The 22,532-nt window shown below is 33.6% G+C and overlaps 1 protein-coding gene across 7 annotated transcripts in view; it reads left to right on the top strand.

The window, feature by feature from the left end:
* The window catches only part of EML5 (EMAP like 5), a 168,314-nt gene that overhangs the window by 26,519 nt on the left and 119,263 nt on the right, over nucleotides 1-22,532 (top strand). For all 7 annotated transcript variants that reach the window (XR_009500978.1, XM_059914794.1, XM_059914793.1 and 4 more), the window contains exons 2-7: nucleotides 5,291-5,450; nucleotides 13,651-13,749; nucleotides 15,571-15,639; nucleotides 17,095-17,280; nucleotides 19,144-19,279; nucleotides 20,627-20,828. Coding sequence is in view for 6 of the 7 variants with exons in the window: in XM_059914794.1 (XP_059770777.1) it covers nucleotides 5,291-5,450; nucleotides 13,651-13,749; nucleotides 15,571-15,639; nucleotides 17,095-17,280; nucleotides 19,144-19,279; nucleotides 20,627-20,828 (852 nt within the window). In the remaining variant the exon portion in view is untranslated. The remainder of the gene's footprint in view (nucleotides 1-5,290; nucleotides 5,451-13,650; nucleotides 13,750-15,570; nucleotides 15,640-17,094; nucleotides 17,281-19,143; nucleotides 19,280-20,626; nucleotides 20,829-22,532) is intronic.

Raw genomic sequence — 22,532 nt, 5'->3', positions numbered from 1 at the left:
GGAGGGGGAAGGGTAAGCTGGGACAAAGTGAGAGAGTGGCATGCACATATATACACTACCAAACGTAAAATAGATAGCTAGTGGGAAGCAGCCGCATAGCACAGGGAGATTAGCTCCATGCTTTGTGACCACCTAGAGGGGTGGGATAGGGAGGGTGGGAGGGAGGGAGATGCAAGAGAGAAGAGACATGGGGACATACGTATATGTATAACTGATTCACTTTGTTATAAAGTAGAAACTAACACATTATTGTAAAGCAATTATACTCTAATAAAGATGTTAAAAAAAAATAAAATCGGAGGTATCAGTATGAACTCACGGGTTTTTATTTTTAAAGGTTATATTCTATAGTTATTATAAAACATTGACTATATTCCCCATGTCTTGTAGCTTATTTTATACCCAATAGTTTGTACCTTTTAATCCCCAACCCCTATATTCCCCCTCCCCACCTCCCTCTCTCCTCTGGTAACCACTAGTTTGTTCTCTATATCTGTGAGTCTGTTTCTTTTTTGTTATACTCACTAGTTTGTTGTATTTTTTAGATTCCACATGTAAATGATATTATACAGTGTTTGTCTTTCTTTGTCTGACTTATTTCTCTTAGCAAAATGCCCTCCAAGTCCATCCATGTTGCTGCAAGTGGCAAAATTTCACTCTGTTCTATGGCTGAGTAGTATTCCATTGTGTGTGTGTGTGTGTGTGTGTGTGTAAAACACCTCTTCTGTTGATGGACACTTAGGTTGCTTCCATATATTGGCATTTGTAAATAACACTGCTATGTGAACATTGGGGTACATGTATCTTTTTGAATTAATGTTTTTGGTTTTTTTGGATATATACCCAGGAGAAGAATTGCTGAGTCATACAGTAGTTTATTTGTAGTTTTTTGAGAAACCACCAAACTGTTTTCCACAGTGGCTGCACCAATTTACATTCTGACCCACAGTGTACGAGGGTTCCCTTTTCTCCACATCCTTGCCAATATTTGTTGTGTTGTTTTTGATGATAGCCATTCTGACCAGTATGAGGTGACACCTCACTGTGGTTTTAATTTGCATTTCTCTGATGATTAACAGTGTTGAGCATCTTTTCATGTGTCTGTTGGCCATCTGAATGTCTTCTTTGGAAAAATGTCTATTCATGTCTTCTGCCCATTTTTTGATGGGGTTGTTTGTATTTTTTAATGTTAAGTTTATATATTTTGGATATTATCCCCTTATCAGTCATATAATTTGCAAATAATTTCACCCATTCAGTAGGTAGTCTTTTTGTTTTGTCAGTGGTTTCCTGTGCTGTGCAAAAGCTTTTTAGTTTAATTAGGTTCCTTTTTCTCTTTAATTTAAAAAATAAATTTTTATTGAGTACAGTTGATTTACAATGTTGTGTTAGTTTCAGGTGTACAGTCCATTTATTTATTTTTGGTTTTATTTCCTTTGTTTTAGGAGACGGATCCAAAAATATACTGCTGTGATTTATGTCAGAGTGTTCTGCCTATGTTTTCCTCTAGGAGTTTTATGGTATCTGGTCTTACATTTAGGTCTTTAATCCATTTTCAGTTTATTTTTGTATATGGTGTTAGAGAATGTTCTAATTTCATTCTTTTACATGCAGCTGTCCAGTTTTTCCTAGCACCACTTATTGAAGAGACTGTCTTTTCTCCATTGTATATTCTTGCCTCCTTTGTCATAGATTAACTGACTATAAGTGCATGCGTTTTTTTCTGGGTTCTCTATTCTGTTCCATTGATCTGTATGTCTGTTTTTGTGCCAGTACCATAATGATTTGATTACTTTAGCTTTGTACTATAGTTTTGAGTCAGGGAGTCTGACTCCTCCAGCTCTATTCTTCTTTCTCAAGATTGTTTTGGTTATTTGGGGTCTTTTGTGTCTCCATACAAATTTTAAAATTATTTGTTCTAGTTCTGTGAAAAATGCCATTGGTATTTTGATAGGGATTGCATTAAATCTGTGGAATGCCTTGGATAGTATAATCATTTTAACAATATTGATTTTTCCAGTCCATGAACATGGTATCTCTTTCCATCTGTTTGTGTCATCTTCAATTTCTTTCATCACTGTTTTATAGTTCTGAGTACAGGTTTTTTACCTACTTAGGTTTATTCCTAGGTATTTTATTCTTTTTGATGCGATGATGAATGGGATTATTTCCTTAATTTCTCTTTCTGATACTTCGTTGTTAGTGTATAGAAATGCAGTAGGTTTCTGTATGTTAATTTGTATCCTGCAACTTTACCAAATTCATTGATGAGCTCTAGTAGTTTTCTGGTAGCATCTTTAGTATTTTCCATGTATAGTGTCATGTCATCTGCAAACAGTGAAGTTTTACTTCTTCTTTTCCAATTTGGATTCCTTTTATTTCTTTTTCTTGTCTGAGTGCTGTGGCTAGGATTTCCATCACTATGTTGAATAAAAGTGGTGAGAGTGGGCATCCTTGTCTTGTTCCTGATCTTAGGGGAAATGCTTTCTTTCAGCTTTTACTATTGAGTATAATATTATCTGTCAGTTTGTCATATCTGGCCTTTATTACGTTGAGGTATGTTCTCTCTATGCCCACTTTCTGGAGTTTTTGTCATAAATGAATGTTCAATTTTGTCAAAAGCTTTTTCTGCATCTATTGAGATGATCATATGGGTTTTGTCCTTCATTTTGTTAATGTGGTGTATCACACTGATTGATTTGCAGATATTTAAAAATCCTTGCATCGCTGGGATAAATCCCACTTGATCATGGTTTGCTAATATTTTGTTAAGGATTTTTTGCATCTATGCTTATCAGTGATATTGAGCTGTAATTTTCTTGTTTAGTCATATCTTTGTCTGGTTTTGCTATCAGGGTGATGCTGGCCTCATAGAATGGGTTCAGGAAGTATTCCTTCCTCTTCAATTCTTTGGAATAGCTTGATAAGGATAGGTGTTAACTCTTGTCTAAATGTTTGGTAGAAGTCACCTGTGAAGCTATCTGGTGATGGACTTTTGCTTGTTGGGAGTTTCATTATTGGTAATTTCCTTGGGGGAAATGTTTATTCAGATCCTTTGTCCACTTAAAAAATTGGGTTGTTTGTGGTTTTTGTTGTTGAGTGGTTTTCTTTTTTTTTGTATTCTGGATGCAAGTCCCTTATCAGATATATGCTTTGCATATTTTCTCCCATTCTGTGGGTTGTGTTTTTATGTTCTTGATGGTAGTCCTTTGAAGCACAAAAGTTTTTAATTTTAATGAAGTCCATGTTAGCTGTTTTTTCTTTTATCACTTCTGCTTTTGGTGTCAGATCTAAGGACACCTTTGTTTCATCCAAGTTAAGTAAGATTTATGCCTATGTTTTAGCTCTTATATTTTTGTATATGGTTTGAGGTATGGGTCCAGATTCATTCTTTTGCATGTAGATATTCAGATGTCCAGCACCATCTATTGAAAAGACCTTTCTTATTAATGGAAAGGCAATTGACCATAAATATATCAGTTTACTTTTGGACTCTCAATTCTGTTCCATCGATCAACATGTCTGTTTTTATGCCAGTGCCATACTGTCTTGATTACTGTGGTTTTGTAGTAAGTTTTGAAATTGGTATGTGTGACTCTTCCAATTTTGTTCTTTCGCAAGATTGTTTTTACTGTTCTGAGTTTTGGAATCAGCTTGTCAGTTTCTTCAAGAAAGGCAACTAGTATTTTGGCAGGGATTGTGTTGACTCTGTAGATCAGTTTAGGAAGTAATATCATCTTAACAATATTGCCCTCCAAGAACACGAGATGTCTTTCCATTTATTTAGATCTCTTGACATTTCTTTAATGGTATTGTGTAGTTTTTAGTGTATAAGTCTTGTACTTTTTTGTTTAATTTATTCCTAAGTGTTTTGTTCTTTTTGATGCTGTTATAACTGGAATTGTTTTCTTGATTTAATTTTTAGATTGTTGCTAGTGTATAGAAATACCATTTGTATTTTTATATTGATCTTATATCCTTCAGCCTTGCTGAACTCATTTATTAGCCATACTTGGGATTTATTCTGTTGTTGTTTGTGGATTCCTTAGGGTTTCCTATGTATGAGGTTATGTCATTTGCAAGTAGAGATAGTTTTACTTCTCTCTTTTATTTCTTTTCCTTGCCTAATTGTCCTGGCTAAAATATCCAGTATCATGTTGAAGGGAAGTGGCAAGAGCTGACATCCTTGTCTTGTTCCTGTACTTATAGGGGGAACTTTCAGGCTTTCACCATTAAATGTGATATTAGCTGTGCATTTTCATAGATGCCCTTTATCAGGTTGAGGAAATTCTCTTCAATTCCTAGTTTGTTGTGTTTTTTATTATGAAAGAGGTTGGATTTTTGTCAAATGCTTTTTCTGCATCTATTGAGATGAACACGTGTGGGGGTTTGGGTGTTATTATTAATATGATATACTTATTACATTGGTTGATTTTAATATGTTGAGCCAACCTTCCATTCCCGCTTACCTTTTCTCTCCGTAATTTCTCACTGAGTATTCCCTGACTTGATGATACCACTCCAGGCCATCCAGATGCCCAAGCCAAAAAACCCAAGAGTCATCTTAGACTGTTACCTTTCTGTTACTCTGTACATCAAATCTGTTAATTCTGTTTTAATGCCCTCCTAACTTTTCCCTCTTTCAGTTCATCTTCCACCCTGATGCTGGGAGTGATTTTTTTTTCTCCCAAAGGAGAAGTGATCATCTAAATATACTTGTGGAAAAATTTATATTCATTCCTTGCCTTCTACTGATGTACATAAACCATTACCAACTGTTTGGTATTTGTCTTGTTTTTAAAGACTTAGAGACTACTTTCTGTGAATTATGGGTGACCTTTCTGTTTTTTTAAATGGGATTTGTAATTTAATATTAATGTTATAATAGGAGGGCTACTCAATGCTATTTTTGGACACTAACATTTGGTCTAACTTTATACAATAAAAGAGTAAATGGGAGAGAGGGCTTAAAACAGATGAGATGAATACCAAATGAGAAGATGGCACGTGGTAGGGTTGCTACTAATTCATTGCTGTGGTTCAGTTGACCACTTGTGAGAATTCTTTTTTTGAGAAGTTTACACACACTACATCATATTACAAGATTATGAAGTCTATCATAACTGTTTATTACATATACCATTGAAGTAGTAACTCTTAGCATGGATTTTTATAGAAGTTGTTTTAAGGCCAAATTATTTTAAGTAAATAAGTAACTGAAGTCTAATTTTCACATTGATATAACAGCTCTGTAAGCAGTTTTAAATCTGTTTATTTATTTATTTTGCAGCCTTGCATTGCATCCTGAACGAGTATTGGTGGCAACAGGACAAGTTGGGAAAGAGCCTTATATCTGTGTTTGGGATTCATACACTGTGCAGACCATATCAGTTCTAAAGGATGTTCATACACATGGTATAGCTTGCTTAGCATTTGACTTAGATGGACAGGTATGTGATAATTTTTTTTCTTTTTCTAAACTGTGTTTTTAAAGTGTGTACTATAAGAAATTATTATAAATCTGTAAATATTAAATTGGAAAGCATTTGACAAAAAGCATTTATTCAAGGTGAAGGTGGGTAGAGGGGGTGGGTGGTAGATATATATAAGAAAAATAAGAATAATAATGAGTTTTTATTTCATTGTGTCAAGAACTTTTCAGTTGAATTAATTACTACTATTAGAGCCAAAGTGATTCTGACTCGGTGGAACATTACTTGGTTGTTCTCGAAAATTTTACATATAACTCTTTTCCAGGTATCCTATGTTAATAGGAAAGATGGAAGATATCTTAGGAAAATTCACTTTCTCTAAGTAGCGCTGTAAACATTTTAATTTTTAGTTATTTTAAAGGTTTCTTTTAAAATTATATTTTTAATTGAAAATAATGAGGCAGTTTTTATAATATGAGCTATTTTATAAAAAATCAAAGTTCATAACAAAAGATGTAATCTTTGTTCCACTTACTAATCAATTCCCAAATTATTATTTACTTCTAGTAATCAATTTTTAAAAAATTAAGCCAACAGCTCTTTTGTGGTGCTTTCATGGAACTTGTTGTACCGAAAACATATTTAAGAAGTGATAAGAGGTTGGGTTTTGCAGATTTAGTTAATTTATAGTCTTTAAAAGTTTTATAGTGAAATTAGACTTTAAAAATTATTTTAACTTTTAGAAGAATTTTAGTTGTCTGCTTTTTAATTCTTAAAATTAATTTTGTAGATCTATATTTTACAGAAACAGATTACATTTTGTTCTAGTCACTTGAAAATGACAGCCAGTAGATGTTTTATTTACAACTCTGAGAAATAGCTTCTTTGAGTAGCATAGATTAATATACTTTCTGATTAGTGTCCGGTAAGAGATCTATAAAGATGTAACTCGAACTTCTCATTTGGGGAAAAAATGTGTTTCTAGGTTTAGAACCACTGTGTAGCAGTGATTGGCAATTCCAAAACCTTAATTCATTTCCCATTTTTGCTGTTATTTTTCAAGTCCCTTAATGTCCTCATATCAAAATTTCATTTTCCTTTTTAAAAGGAAGAGAATAATACCCTTTACTTACTTCACGGGAAATTATATTTTATGAAACAAACTAACAAAGTTGTTTTTTAAAATTATTTACCAAAGGTATTATGATATCAATGTCTGTATACTTTAAATATAGATGTTTTCTTCTTAATTTTAAAATTGCCCTTTCTAAATGCAGTGTATTGCATGGCTGAGGAAATTCTCTTATATACAAGGAGAAATCATGCCCATAGCTTTTACTAGTTGAAGCTTTTAATTTTGCTTACTTTAAGCAACATATAAGAAAAGTCTTGGGTACATGCATTTTATTGTCACATATCTTCATAAGAATGTGCTACTTTAAAATGTAAGCTTATAAAAACATAATAGCTAAAAGTTATTGAGCACATACTAAGTGCCAGGCATTGTGCTAAGCCTACATTATCTCATTTAATCTTCACAACAACCCTATGAAATAGATACTATTATTATCTCTATTTTACAGATAAAGAAACTGAGACTTAGAGAGGTTAAATAACTTGCCCCAGGTTATACAGCTAGTAAATGGAGCCAGAGCGGGAACCCAGGTCAGTCACACTCCAAAGCTCATGTTTTTAACCACAATGCTCTACTGCTTCCCAAACATGGAACTTAGGAGGTGGTTATTTATATTTCAGAAGGAATTCATCCATCTTAAGTACAGTTAAAACTTGTAAGGAACTGCTGCCAATTGAAGATTAAGTTAAGAGTATTTCTGAAATTATGTTAATGAGAAGATGCTTTAGTTAAGAAATATATTTGGGAACATTTATATTTATTCACTAATATCTATAAACTGTTTATGAAATACCAATTAGGAAATACTGTATAATTTTTGCATTTTCTACTAAATTTGAAACTGTAAATGATCAATTAAGCTTTATCCAATGAATGAGTCTCCCTGTTGGTAGTATGCTGAATTTTCTTTCCTCAGAGGGTTTCTTCTAAATGGATTGACTATCCATGCTAATACTGGAAGTCTACCTCTTTGAGAATAATTAGGGCATGAAAAGGCTATATAAATCCACATCAAACAGAGATTAAAATTTCATAGTAAATGGTAGAGAGAGGGTAGGAGGAGGAGAATTTGATACTTTATCTTGAAAACACAACCATAATTTATAAAAACACATTCCCATATTTAACAAAATCTAAGTTATAGTTAAAACTCTGCTAATTTATAGAATGAACTAAGAATAAAATGTTAATTTTTTAGCCTAATTTTGTCAATTATATGCTGGTACATAATTATGAAGAGTCGTATTTGCAAAAATATTAAAGGAGTTCACTGATTTTTCCAAGGACCTTTTAGTAATCTCTTGATATCTAGACATATCTCAAGTGCCTGTTGTATTATTTTTGAGTTTTCATCTCTTCCATTGCTCTGCCAGATCCTAATTTCTGATGGCTTTCTGTACGAATTGACCACTATTTACTACATTAAGTCCTGGATATTTTGCAAAATTTGTGATTTTTACTTTGTAACATTTGGAACAACTAGTCCTCACTTAATAAATACTGAGATCACAAGGACCCCTCACCCCCATATTGGAATCTTTTACGTTTGTCTATTATTTGAATATGTTTCACACTTGCAGGAACTCATGGAATGCATCTAGTTGTGCCTATTAAGATACTTTTCTCATTTATGTATTTAGTGTGCTAGAACTTTTTAATAAATGCAGTTGACCTTTGAACAACGCAGGGGTTAATCTGCATATAACTTATAGTCGGCCCTCCATATTCACGGTTCCTCTACATCTGTGGATTCAACCAACCGTGAACCTGTAGTACTGTAGTATTTACTGTTGGAAAATATCTGTGGGTAAGGGGACCCAGGAAGTTCAAATCTACGTTGTTCAAGGTCAGCTGTACTTCGGTTTAATTAATGGACACAACCCAGATTTTGTTTGGGAATAGGATCAGGGAGGAATTTGGGAAGCTGGATAGAGGCTTCTTTATCTGGTTTTCTTTCTCCCTATCTGACTGTTAGTTCTTAGTTATCTTGAAAGGAGCTGTTCCTTCTGTCTACTTCTTAAATGTCAGTGTTCCTAGGAGTCTGTAGCCTTCCTTCCCCCAACCCTCCTCACTTCACTTATTCTCTTTAGGTGATTACTAGATCCATGACTTTAACTCCTGTATCAGTTAACAGTGGCCTCGGCTTCTCTCCTCAACTCCATATATTCTCCTTGAATGTCGTATAGACATACCATTTATTCCATGTTTAAAACTGAATTCTCTCTTTATTCTAACTCATTAAAAAACAAAGCTTATTCTTTCTCCTGTTTCTGGCCTACCTCTCCAGTCTTGTCTCCTGCCACTTCCCGGTTGGCAACTCCTCGCCTCAGCCACACCAAAGTACTAGCTCTTTCCTGAAAGCACCATGAGCTGTCTGATCTTGGTATCCTTTGGTCTTAAATGCATTTTCTCTTATTTTTCTACCCGACTGTCTCTATCTTCTAAGATATGGTTCCAGCATTACTTTCACTGGAAAACTTTCTTTATGCTCTTCCTCACCTGTGAGAAAGGATGATGAAGTAAAAAATGATAGAAAGCTAAGAGAGGGGGTAGTATTTGCTTGTTTATTTTTATCTTTTCCTCTCTGCTGTTACTTAACCTGTGGTTAGGGAGGTTGATTTTGGCCATGATATGTTTATCAGGGGTACAGAGGAAGTGCTCCCAGGTCTATTTTGTTACTGCCTGTACAGAGCCAGATGCTCTGGGGCTCTACTGGGGTATATGGAGTTTTAAAGCTTTTGGCCAGTTGTGGTTCACTTTGTGTGTGATGAACTTAGCCAGAGAGAAGAGGCATTGATAGAAAGGGCAGTGCCTCTCTGACTATTCCTCACTTTATATTTGTCTTGTGAAATTTTAATCTCTACATAGTATACTATAGCAAGAGGTAGATATCTTTGTTTTAGCTAGATATTTGCTGATTACTCTCTAGTTCCCAAATATTAAAGACTCTTAGGAGGAGCAAATCATCTCCTCTAGTTCATTTGGGCTTTCTGCAAGTGTGACTTGATGGAGAGCCAGATACAAACTATATTCTGTATCTTTTTATGTAAGCCATTCATTCTACCCATTTGGGGACTTAAATAGTAATTTTACTTTGTAGAAACTTTCTAGCTAGGTACTAAATGACATTTCTCATTCAGATGGGTGGAGGGCATGGGTTCTTAAAGTTAATTATGGTTATGGGAACATAGTAATAATGATGATAACAAACATTTATATAACATTAAGGATATGCCAAGCACTCTTCTAATTCCTTTATATATGTTAACCCTATGAGGTTTTTTTTTAATTATTCCTACTTAGGAGGTGAGGAACCTAAGGTACAGAGAGGCTAAATAATTGCCCAAAGTCATCCAGTTAGTGAGAGATGGAGCTGGTGTTTAAACCTAGGCAGTCTGGTACCAGAATCTGTGCTGTAAACCAGAGATTGGCAGAACTTTCTACAACATGTCAGATAGTAAATATTTTAGGCTTGTGAGCCATGCAGTCTCTGTCACAGCTACTCCAGCTCTGCATTGTAGTGTGAAAGCAGTCATAGGCAGCTTATAAAGGAATAGGTGTGGCTGTGTTCCAGTAGAACTTTATTTACAAAAAACAGGGTACAGGCCTGAGGGTTGTAATTTGCCTGCCCCTGCTTCTAAACCAGTGCTTTTCAAAGTATGTGTTGTGGGTGGGTCCTTGTGATTTCTTCTTTAACTCTGTCGTTACTTAGAATTGTACTGATAGTTGCCAGATATTTGGAGGATTTTCTGCATAACTTTCTGTTATTCTGATTTAATTCTGTCTTTGTCAGAGAACATACTCTGTATTTTAATTTTTAAAAATTTGTTTAGGTTTATTTTGTAATTCACAATTTTGTGATCTTCATGAGGTTTCCTGTGCACTTTGAAAAAATATGGGAAAATATGTATTCTGCTATTTCTTTTTTCTCCTCCTGTTTGTTGTGCTATTGTTGTCATTCATTTTACTTCTTTCATTTTCATTCATTTTACATGCTTTGTAACCTCCATTATAACTTGTGATTTTTCCTTAAACAGTTAGTTTTCAAAGAAAATTAAAAGTAAGAAAAGTCTTATTTACATATTTACCATTTGGGTACTCTTCATTGATATGTGTAAATTAAGTCTCTCTTTGGTATCATTTTCCTTCTGCCTGAAGAAACTTCTGGTATCGTATCTTATAGTGATGATTTGTTGTTGATGAATTTTCTCATCTTTTGTTTATTTGAAAAAGACTTAATTTGGCCCAGTTTTCAAAAGATATTTTTTGGTAAGTATATAATTCTGTGTTGACTTTTTTCCCCCTCAGCACTTTAGAGAGGTTATTCATTGTTATCTGATATGCATAGCTTCAGATGAGAAGCCTGGGATTATTTTTAAATCTTTGTCCTTACACACCAAAATTCTCTCTCTTTTTTGGCCACTTTTAAGGTTTTCATCTTTAGCACTGGTTTCAGCAGTTTGATGCCTATGTGTGTCGATGTGTTTTTTCTTTGTGTGTGATTTATCCTGCTTGAAGTTTATTGAGCATCTTAGATTTGTGGGTTTATGTTTTTTATCAAACTGAGAAATTTTTGGCCATTATTTCTTCAGTTTTGTTTTTCTTTTCTTCCATCTTTCTTCTCCTTTTGGAATCACAATTACCTGTACATTAGACCACTTGAAATTTTTCTAAAGGTAACTGAGGCTCTGTTAATTTTGTTCCCTTTTTCCTTCTATGCTTTATTTTTGATAGCTTCTGTTGCTATGCCTTCAAGTTCATTTATTTTTTCTTCATTGTCTAAGCTGCTGGTAATCCTTTGGAGTGAATTTTCATTTCAGATAATTTAACATTTATATTTAAAGTTCAACATGTTTTTCTTTTATATCTTCCATTTCTCTTTTTATTCTTTATGTGTTTGTTTGAAAATAATTCTGGAGCATCTTGAACATTTCCATCTTAACAGCCAGTGTCTTCTAATTTTAATCATTTCTGTGATTCCTGGGTCTATTTCTATTAACTGATTTTTCTCCTGGGTATTGGTCACATTTTCTTCTTTTTTAACATGTTCAGTAATTTTTTTTATTGGATGCTGGACATTGTGTATATTACATTCTGAATGCTGGATTTTGTTGTATCCCTTTAAAGCATGTTGGACATTGTTTTTATAGGTAGTTAAGTTCCTTGTGGATCAGTTTGGTCCTTTTGAAAAGCTTGCTTTCAAGCTTTTTTTGGTCAAGGCTAGAGTAGCTTTTCCTCTAGGACTACTGGTTTAACTTCACTACTATGGTGTGACCCTCCTGGAATCTCTACTGAATACACAGTGAATTCGAGGATATACCTCCATTCTTGCTATTGGGAATTTGAGTGATCCTGACCGTTTATGATCTCTGGGAATTGTTTGGCTTTAGCTCCCCAGTAATTGTTCTTTTTTCAGAATTTGTTCTTTGCATGGCCTCATGGATTTCACCCTATACTTGCAAACATAGGTGTTCTCAAGGGGACCCGTAAACAGCTTTTCTAGAGTTCTTTTTCTGCTCTGCAAATTCTAGCCATCTTGGCCTCTCTGAACTCCAGGCTCTATCTTCTCAAATCAGCAAGTCTTCTGGGCTCTGTTTGGATTCCACCTTTCTGTGCTATAGTCTGGAAAATGCCACCTAAATGAAGGCTGGGGCAATTGCAGAACTTACCTTGTTTGCTTCCCCCTCATTCAGGGTTTACAGTGCTTCACTTCCTGTTAAAAATGTCCAAAAATATTTGTTTTATATATTTTGTACAGTTTTCTAGTTGTTTATGGCAGGGGGGCAAGTTCAGACCCTGATACTCCTTCATGACCAAAGGCCATCTTTCATGTTTCCTAACCTCTCTCATACTTCCCATCTCACTGTCCCCTCTTTTCAGCTCAGTCTCTTCATCTCCCTCTAATCTCCTATATAACTCTTCCAATGAGGATTTTTTTTCTTTTTTCCACTGAGTTTTTAATTTCATTTATTTTTCATTTCTAGAAATTGTTTGCTTCCTTAAATTTGCTGGGATACTTTTTATAGTCTCCCATTCTTGTCTCATATGAAGATATTTTGAAGCCTTAATTTTATTTCTCTACTCACATTAAGCTTATTTTATATTATCTGATAATTCCAATGTCTGATGCTTTTCAAGACTGATTTTGTTGTTTGTGGTGACTTGCTGATTCTCACTCATGGTCCCTTATTTCCTCTGGTTATTAGGTGTGGGGGTTGTTTGTTTTAAGTTTATTTTTATTGACTTGCTACTTGTGGGAATTCTTCGAGGGATAGATTGATGTATCAGTCCTCCATATAGGATTTATATTTGCCTGTGCCACATAGTTGAAAATGCTTGAAAACTCTGCAACCCTTAGGACTACTCTGAATGAAATTTTTCATTTGAAGGATTCATGATTCATGTGGATATAGGCCCTACAACCATGTGAAGGTTGTTTGTGGCTACATATTTTCAGGAGGGTTTTTTTCCGCCTTCATGCATCACTGCCCCTTTCTTTGAAAAGGCATGGTTTCTTGTTCTCCCTTACTCTGAGGAGTTACTGCTTTAGTCAAATGTCTGCAATTCAAATCCCTACGTTGGGCAGGCCCTAAACTTTATCTCCTATTCCTCTTCAGCCTGAAGAACAAAAATCAGGCTTACCAGGAGTTAGCTGATACCTTTAGAGTAAAGTGGGTATAGGAGCTCTCTTACTTCCAGGATTCCCATAGGAAATCACTTTGTTTTTGTTCTCATATCTCTTAATTCCTTGACAGCTCAACAGTGCATTTAAAAAGATGTTTTTTCATTTTATCTAGCATTTTTAGTTTTTGGCAGGAGAGATGTTTAGGGTGTTCTGTCAATCCTACTGTTAGAAATGGAAGTCTTCTTTTTCTCATATGAAGAACTACACATATATGCAAATATTAACAAGATGAAATACATCCAGCCTTTCTCTATGAGGCCTATAAAATATAAGTGTGTAAGTTTTGATGTTTATAATACCCATGAGTAGAATTTGTTTGCCATTTATAATTTGGTTCCTTTTTTATTTGTTTACTTTTTTATTCCCCCTGCTCCCTGGTCTTCTTGGACATAATTCAGCGCTTGGTTTCAGTTGGACTTGATTCAAAGAATGCAGTTTGCGTTTGGGATTGGAAAAGGGGAAAAATGTTATCTATGGCTCCAGGTCACACAGATAGAGTAAGTATTCTCCTTTGGAGTTTCTAATGGGTACTGTGTGGGAAAAAGGCAGAGAAGAGTCAGGGGATTTTATGTTTCTGTGTTTTGTTATTGCCAATTGCTCATGTGTAATTAAAATTTTTAAAAGCAGTTATAAATACTCATAAAATTTTAGAATGCATATATGTATTGTAGTACTCAAAAACATGACTTGATATGTATAGTTTTAGCATAAAACCTTTAACCCAGTGTTTGCTTTGGCAAAAATGATGAGTTTTAAGTTATTCAAATCTAAATTTAAAAATTGAATGGTTCATGCCTAGGCTCTATTTATTATTCAGTTTGATTTATCACTGATTTATTACATATGCATCATAGTTAAGGTGAATACTGTTGCACGTATGAATTTGAAATTATGTTAGAGACCTAACATTTTTCACTTTGGAAACTTGTTAAAAATACATTCCTTATTCCAAGTTGTATGAAATTAATATAACGAATACTTTGTCTTAAACTCTTTAAAATGTCTGATTTTTTGGTGTATCTGCTGTATTCTGCTATCTGGTAGTCTTTACCATGTTTCTTTGACACCTGTCTGCATAATCACCTAACCTGAACCAGCACAGGAGCTATAGTCGTTGATTCTATTTGGGGAAAATCTATGAATCTGTAAGAGTTGTATAAAAATTTTTAATGTATTTGCATTTTGGAAAATAAACTTGGTTTTCAGCAGATTCTCAGAGGGGCCTGTTATACGCAAACACAATTTAGATAATTATTAAAGTGTTAGGTACACTTTATTAGACAGTTGTGTATTCTGACTTACTTAGATCAAAGCATTTCACACATTAGTACTTTGGACTTAGTAAGTAGACTGATTACTGTGAAAAATGGTACTGTCATTGGAATTTTTGAAAAGTATTTTTGTGGTTAGTATTTTAAAGGTGCATCAGTATGTTTTTCATTTAATCTGTATTATGGTGAGTTGTGAAACATTAATTTATAAGATGTATTCTTTCTTCATTATCACTAAAGACTACCACTTGGTAAATTTTTAGAGGTAGTAGGCATATTAGGTGATTATGCAGGCAGATGTCAAAGAAACATGGTAAAGACTACCAGATAGCAGAATTGTTTTTTATCTGTTATGAGATTATTTTTCAAATATTAATTTTTCTTTCATTTATTATTAAAGTATATATTTCTGATGCATATTTTATTTCAGCTGGGTTTTTTCTTGTTTGATTTTGTAACAAAAATTGTTCGTGTATTTATAATTTATGGAATCTTAGAAAAAAATGAAGCCTGGGGATCTCCAAAATGTAAGTTAGTTTTGTTTGACCCATAAACAATTAAAAAAACCTGAAGACTAGAAACAGAGTTTTTACTGTGAAATAAATGTTTGGATCTTTTATGTAAGTAATTCTGTGTGATAGAAAGCTACAAAAATGTTCTCTATTTCTGGCTGTATAAGTGTTGTGTATGTTCTATTCATTATCTTTCCTCTTTAGAAATTATGCACTTACCTGCCTCATTCCCTGCTTCTGTTGAATCATTCTGGTTATTTATAGACCAAATTTTTTTTTTTAATTAGAAAGAGGTGTTAATTTTCACTCCACTAGTTGCTTCATATGGTTCATAGAAACTAAGAAATAGTTTTTATTCCTTATCATTTACATACTTTATTTCTCATAGGATCTTGAAGTGTAGGATTCTGATTATTATTTATTGAGGAATATTGTTTTATGATATGTAGGGTTTGGGGCTATTTGGGCTTTTGGACAGGATTCTTAAATGATTCTGAAAATAAGTATTTTAATCATGAATCTGATTTGTTTACAGATATTTGATATTTCTTGGGATTTGTACCAGCCAAATAAACTGGTCAGCTGTGGTGTAAAACATATCAAGGTACTAGAAGGGTCTTGCTTTATAATAGTCATGATTACTTATTCTCTGCCACTAAGCACATATCATACTACAATTTAGGATATATATATATATATATATATATATATATATATATATATATATGTATATACACATACACACACACATACACACACACATATTTGTGTGTGTGTATATATACGTGCATGGGTATATATATATGTATATAGAGAGAGAGACAGAGTGAGAGAGAGACAGAGAGAGAGGGGGAGAGAGACAGAGAAAGAGGTAGATGAAAAAAAGATTAGTATGTTGCTCTCTAATATTTTTGAAGCTGAGCAATTCCTTTACTCGTAAAGCTTAAAAATAAGAGAGATACACATTTGGAATGATTTGTTCATTTTTGGAAGAAGATAGGGAAGTCAAACATAAATCTTCATGATGAGGGTTTTTGTTCTTTTATGTGGATTCAGGTAAATTTAATGTTTGCAGAAAGAAAGAAATGAATATGGGACAGGGCAGGAGTATACACATTAAATAGTTCTGCATAAAGAAATTAGGCCCAGAGAATAAGTTCAACTTTATAATAAGTAAATTACCACTTAAAATAATATAATTTATTAATATTATGTACTTAAAAGATCTTACCTGATCTTCAAGATCTTATTCTAAGACCTCTAAAGATCTAAGTTTAAAATCTGAAGCCTCAAAGAACTAAAAATGATCACTTACCCATTCAAATAGCTCATGAATGCTTTAATCAATGTATGATTTTTAAATTTAAAAATCTCTGTGATTTCTGTGCATAGGTATAGCTGGTTCTCTTCCTTTCAGTAAGTCCCAATTTCAGTCTATTTTTTTCTTCTAAATCAGTGATTCTCAACTTTGGCTGCATATTAAAATCATCTGGGGGAAGTTAATGACACAGTATACCTGAACCCCCACTGAAATAAATTGAGACAGAATCTCTGGAGAGTGAAGCCCAGGTATCCAAATGATTTTTATGCTCAGCAGGAGTTAAGAACCATTGTTCTAGAATCCAGATCAGTGCTGTCCCATAGAGTAACCACTAGATAGATGTGGCTCTTGAGCATTTGAAATGTGACTGCCAGTGTGACTGAAGAAATGAATATTAGTTTCATTTTCATTGCTAACCCTTCCCAACTTTTTAATCTGTCTAAAAGATTATGTAGTTTTTTTTTTCAGAAACCTAAGGGAAACAGCATATTTTTAAAATAGTTTAGTTCAACCCCCCCTTATTCTTACAGTAAGGATTGAAACAGTGATTTATCTGCTGTAACATAGCTAATGACAACACTAGGATGAGGATGCGACCATTGAACGCTATTGTATCATAAGGGAGTTTCTTAGGTAATTTCTAGTCTGCTGCTCTAATATAGCATCAAAGTATTGGAAATGTTTTTGGTTATATTATGAGCATTCTTTGGTAATTCGATTATACTATGTACTTTTTAGTTCTGGAGTTTATGTGGAAATGCTCTGACCCCAAAACGAGGGGTCTTTGGTAAGACTGGTGACCTTCAGACGATATTGTGCCTGGCCTGTGCAAGGGATGAATTAACATATTCTGGTGCACTCAATGGGGATATATATGTTTGGAAAGGAATTAATCTTATACGAACAATACAAGGAGCTCATACTGTAAGTATATTTAAATATTTTAAATACTTTTAGGTATTAATTACTTACCTTCTTGTCTTAGAACAAAAGGTTCCATAATATAGCAGACTTTCTGTTCAATTCAGTAACTTGAAAACTACTATTACAATTGAATTAATTTGTCTGTTTGTTTTCAAGATTTCAATGAAGAAACATTATGCAATTAAATTAGTATAATTATTATTTTGTTCAAACCATTGCTTTAGTATGGTGTCTTTTTCATTGTTGAAAAAAAGCTTGTTAAGTTTAACCTGAAAGTATCCTAGATTAACCACATTAGAATAAAACTAGTGCTTTTTTAGCCAATTTACCAGTGGGAAATTTGGGGATAGCTCTAGGATAAAATTAACTTTTTAATTTTAATATCATTGATTCATTAAGTGAGTGGCAAAGGAATTTAATTTTTGTACTTCATGAGATTTTCATATAAATAAGTTATCAGGAAAAAAAAAAAGCTGTTGTTGAAGGCTTTTAGTATTTTTAGGGACTTCCCTGGCTGTCCCAGGTTCGATCCCTGGTCGGGGAACTAAGATCCCACATGCCATGTGGTATGGCCAAAAATAGTTTAAAAAACAAACAAACAAACAAAAATCTTTTAGTGTTTTTTGATTTGGGCTTTTTTAGCAGTTGAGTCCCTCACATAGTGAAGGAAAGCACAGAGCTGCCATATTGGTAGCAGGACAATCTCAAGTAGAAAAGCGATTACATATATTAATATGAATCACTATTAAATATATATTACATATTAAGTATATTAAAGAACCACTTAGAGCAGGACTTGCTTTAAGCAAAATGCCTAAAGACCAGAAATAGCAGACTCTAACAAAGGTTGTGGCAATTCACATTTTCACCATCAATATATAAAAATACCAGTTTCTTCCTCATACTCATCAGCACAGGTTGTGTCCACTATTGTAAATTTTTGCTTGTCTTCTGGGTGAAAAATAATAACTATTTGTTTTAGTTTTCTTTCCTGTCTATTTGTGAAATTTCATGTATTTATTGACTAGAGTTGACCCTTGAACAACATGGGTTTGAACTACAAGGGTCCACTTGTATGCAAATTATTTTCAATAGCAAATACTGCAGTACTACACAATTTGTGGTTGGTTGAATCCATGGATACCGCAGAACTTGCAGATATGGAGAACTTTGGATGTGGAGGTCCAATTCTAAGTTTTACTAGAATTTTCGACTACACAAAGGTCGGCACCCCTAACACCTGCATTGTTCAAGGGTCAACTGTACTTGAATTTCCTTTTCTATTAATTGGCTTTTCTTATCCTGTACTCTTTTTTTGTTACTGTTGTTGTTGGATTTTCTTTCCTTTATTCGTTTGTATATTAGGGATATTAACCTTTAAACAGTCATACACATTGCAAATATTTCCCCAGTCTGTTTTTTTTTAACTTACGGTATCTTTTCTCATATGAAAAATTGAAAATTTTTCCTTTATGCCTTGGTGGGTAACCTGCCATGCTTAAAAAGTTCTCTCACAGCCCAAAGTTACGTAAGTGTTCTGACTCTTCTAATATATTTGTTTCATTTTTTACATTTAGAATTTGGTCTTTATGTTTTTGTTTTTGTGTAATTCATTTCTATATATGGTATAAGGTTTGACTGAATTTTCTTTTATGTTATGCCCATATCATTAAATACCACCTTGGTCATATACTGAGTTCCTATATATGCATAGATTTGTTTCTAGATTATCATTTGTGTTTTCTGATGTATTTGATTATTCCTATGCCATATCAAAAAAATTTTAAGTGGATTTCTACCATCATATATAGTGTATTTTCTTAAAAAGTATATATTGTTAAATTATTTTATTCCCTCTTCTAGGCAGGAATTTTTAGCATGAATGCTTGTGAAGAAGGCTTTGCTACTGGTGGCAGAGATGGCTGTATTCGTCTTTGGGATTTAACTTTTAAACCAATAACTGTGATTGACCTCAGGGAGACAGACCAGGGGTACAAAGGTAATAACAGAACAAATATCTCATTACTAGCCAAATTCTAAATGTACCAAGGGTTGTTGGTTTCTTTCACTAAACTTAAAAGTATGTTTTGTAAAATAAATGAGACTTATATTTGCTCCTTCATACTGTATACATTTTAATTAAAATCCTTCTGCTGAAGAGGGGAAATTTTGCCTGAAGACCATCTAGGTTTACTGTTGCGACAGAGATTCTTTTCATGTCTAATGCCTGTTTTAATGGGACCCACAGAGAGATTTGATAGGTACTTACTTTGGTAACCTTAAATTTTGAAGATATATTACTATTAGAACGCTAAATGTAACTGTTTAGCAAATAAACTGTTGAAAATAGTGTGTTGAGAGCTAGGGGAACTTTTGTTTAGGATTATTTAAATTCATGTATATGTGTTTTTCCTTCATCCAGATTTGTCAGCAATCAGGATATAATTTTTCCTTTGGGGGGGGTTTTAAAAATTGATGTAATAAAACAGAATCTTTTACTATAAAATTAAACGTATTATCCACTAGTGTGGTATTATAAGAGTAGGATTGGAAGTTACACAAGTCTATGTTTAAGCCATATTTCAGTCACTTATTAGATGTGTGACCTTGAGCTGCATACCTCATCTGTAAAATGAGAATAAGAGTAACTATTTCATAGAATTAAATGAGCTAATATATGTAAAATATTTAGAAGAGTGTCTGGCACATAACTATCATCCAGTAAGTGTTAACTGTTATACTGTTTTCATTAGTTTTGCTGAGCATTATTGTACTTTAAAATTTACAAAATAATTTGACACTTTTTCTTATTTGATTCTTACATTGTAAGTTACACAGCAGCTTAATGTTGACCATACTATATAGATGAGAAAACTGAGAAAAACACTAGCTTTCCTGAGGTTACAAAAGGAATTGTATATAAAAAAAAGTAGAAGTCTCTCTTCTTAATGATTTTATGAGCACATTGAATAAATGAAATATAAACACGAGAAAAGTCAGATTATTATAAGAGAAAAATAATACAGTTCTTGAATTGTGAATAATTTCTCTGTGGATGATGCACACTATTGTTATAAGCCTTTGGCTGAAGAAGTGATCAGACTATGACTGATGTTGTCCAATAAGGAAGAAGAGTGTATGCCCTGAAGAATGGGTAGAAATTAGGTATATAAAAATAGAAATAGTCCACATAGAAAACAGTACAGATAAATGAAGAAAATGTGTGGATCCAAGACTTTCAGATTCCTTTTATCTTATATCTAAGGTATAAAAAATAACAGTGGTTTAGGCAGATTGGCATTCTGTTATTACAGTACTGATCTTAAATACAATTCAATTTGACTAGGTTTGTCTGTAAGGAGTGTTTGTTGGCGAGGTGACCACATTCTAGTTGGAACACAGGACAGCGAAATTTTTGAAATTGTGGTGCATGAAAGAAACAAACCTTTCCTAATTATGCAAGGGCATTGTGAAGGTGAACTTTGGGCACTTGCCGTCCATCCTACTAAACCTTTGGCCGTGACTGGAAGTGATGATCGTTCAGTCAGGTAAGCAATTCATAAAGTAATTGCATAGGCTGGAATTTGAATTTGTCCTTAGAGAAGCATAAGAAAAACTTAAAAAGAAACCCTTAGTTTTAAATTTTATCTGCTTATGGTATAACAAATGAACATAATAGGTGCTTAAAATTAATAGAATTAACAACTATTTATAAGATTTGGGTTTTTCTCTTAAAAACCTAAGTTGGAGTTTGTTCCATATCAAAATGTACAGAATTACCTTTTTAACAGCTATATAATATTCCACTGTGTATTGTAACTTATTCAATTAATCTATCATTGATGGGAGTTTAGGTTCTTCCAGTTTTGTGCTTCTAAATACACTGCTTGCAGCGAATGTCTTTATACCTTTGCCATTTCGTACACGTGTAAATATGAATATTTCTATGGTAAATTCTTAGCAGTGTTCAAAAGACATATGCATTTAAAATTTTGATAGATAATGCCTTACACAGAGGCAATAACAATTTACATACCTTACAGCAATGTGTGACAGTGCCTGTTTTCCCACACCCTTGCCAGCACTAATTATTATCCCAAAAGGTGAAAAATGATATCTTGTTATGTTTTGAAAACATGCTTTTCTCTCATACTGAGGGGTCTTGAGTATGTTTTCATACGTTTGGAGGACATTTGTATTTTCTTTTCTTTGACCTGTCTGTTCAAGCTCTTTGTGTATTTTCCATTAGTACACTGGTCTTTTTCTAATTATTTTAATATAGGATCTAATACCTGTCTACATGTGAAAGCAGCAATTAGCCTTTTGTCTATGACAGTGGTTTTTAAAGTGTGATTCCTGGACCAGCAGCATCAGCATTACAGGGGAACTTGTAAGAAATGCAGATTATCGTGCGTTATACAGGACCTTGTATCAGAAATCCACCAATTTGGGGTTTTCCAGGTAGCTGTGATGTACACTAAAGTTTGGGAACTACTGGTCAGTGATGTGAGTTGAGATATTTTTTCCACTTCGATGTCTTTGTTACTTGCTTTTTTACTATGTTTAGGTTTTTTGCTATGAAGAAGTTTTTGTTGTTATTTTGTTTTATGCAGCTGAATTTATCAGCATTTTCTTTTATGACTTCTGAGTTTTCTAGCATAGAGAAATCCTCCCTAAAGTTAAAAAGTTTTCCAGTATATTCTTCTAGTACATTAGTGGGTTTATTTTTTATGTTTAACTCCTAATCTGTGTAAAGTTTACTTTAGTATAAGAAGTGAGGTGGGGATGCAACCTAATTCTTTCCAGATAACTACTGATATTTTAAATGGTATGTTAGTCAATCATGCCATTTACTATCTCTGTGTTACTTAGTTTTATGTAGGTGGGAGATGCTATAGCTCTGGGTTCACGTAGGAACTCGCTGTGGGGCTACACTTCACCCACATGGTTTGCTAGGAACTATTGTTTAGTTTCTTGCATTTTAGGAGGACTGTTGTCATTAGCTGCTGCATAACTATGAAAAAAGGACAACTGGTCCTTTAAAAAGTAATTGTGTTACCTGTAAACTGGGTTCACCTCTTGGTGGGTGTCGAACCAAAAGACACAATCAAGCCAAAGATTGGGAGAAGGATTTATATTACTTGAAGCAAGTAAGGAGAACACCAGGGATCTTTCCCAAACCAGTGTCTCCCCAATAGCAAAATTGGGGAGGTTTTAAGCTAAGGTCATATATTCATGAAGGGGCTTGGGCA

This window comes from Balaenoptera ricei, chromosome 2 (assembly GCF_028023285.1).
Source record: "Balaenoptera ricei isolate mBalRic1 chromosome 2, mBalRic1.hap2, whole genome shotgun sequence".
Lineage (NCBI taxonomy): Eukaryota > Metazoa > Chordata > Mammalia > Artiodactyla > Balaenopteridae > Balaenoptera > Balaenoptera ricei.
Note: the sequence above shows the minus strand (reverse complement) of the source record. Positions and strands in the feature narration are given on the sequence as shown.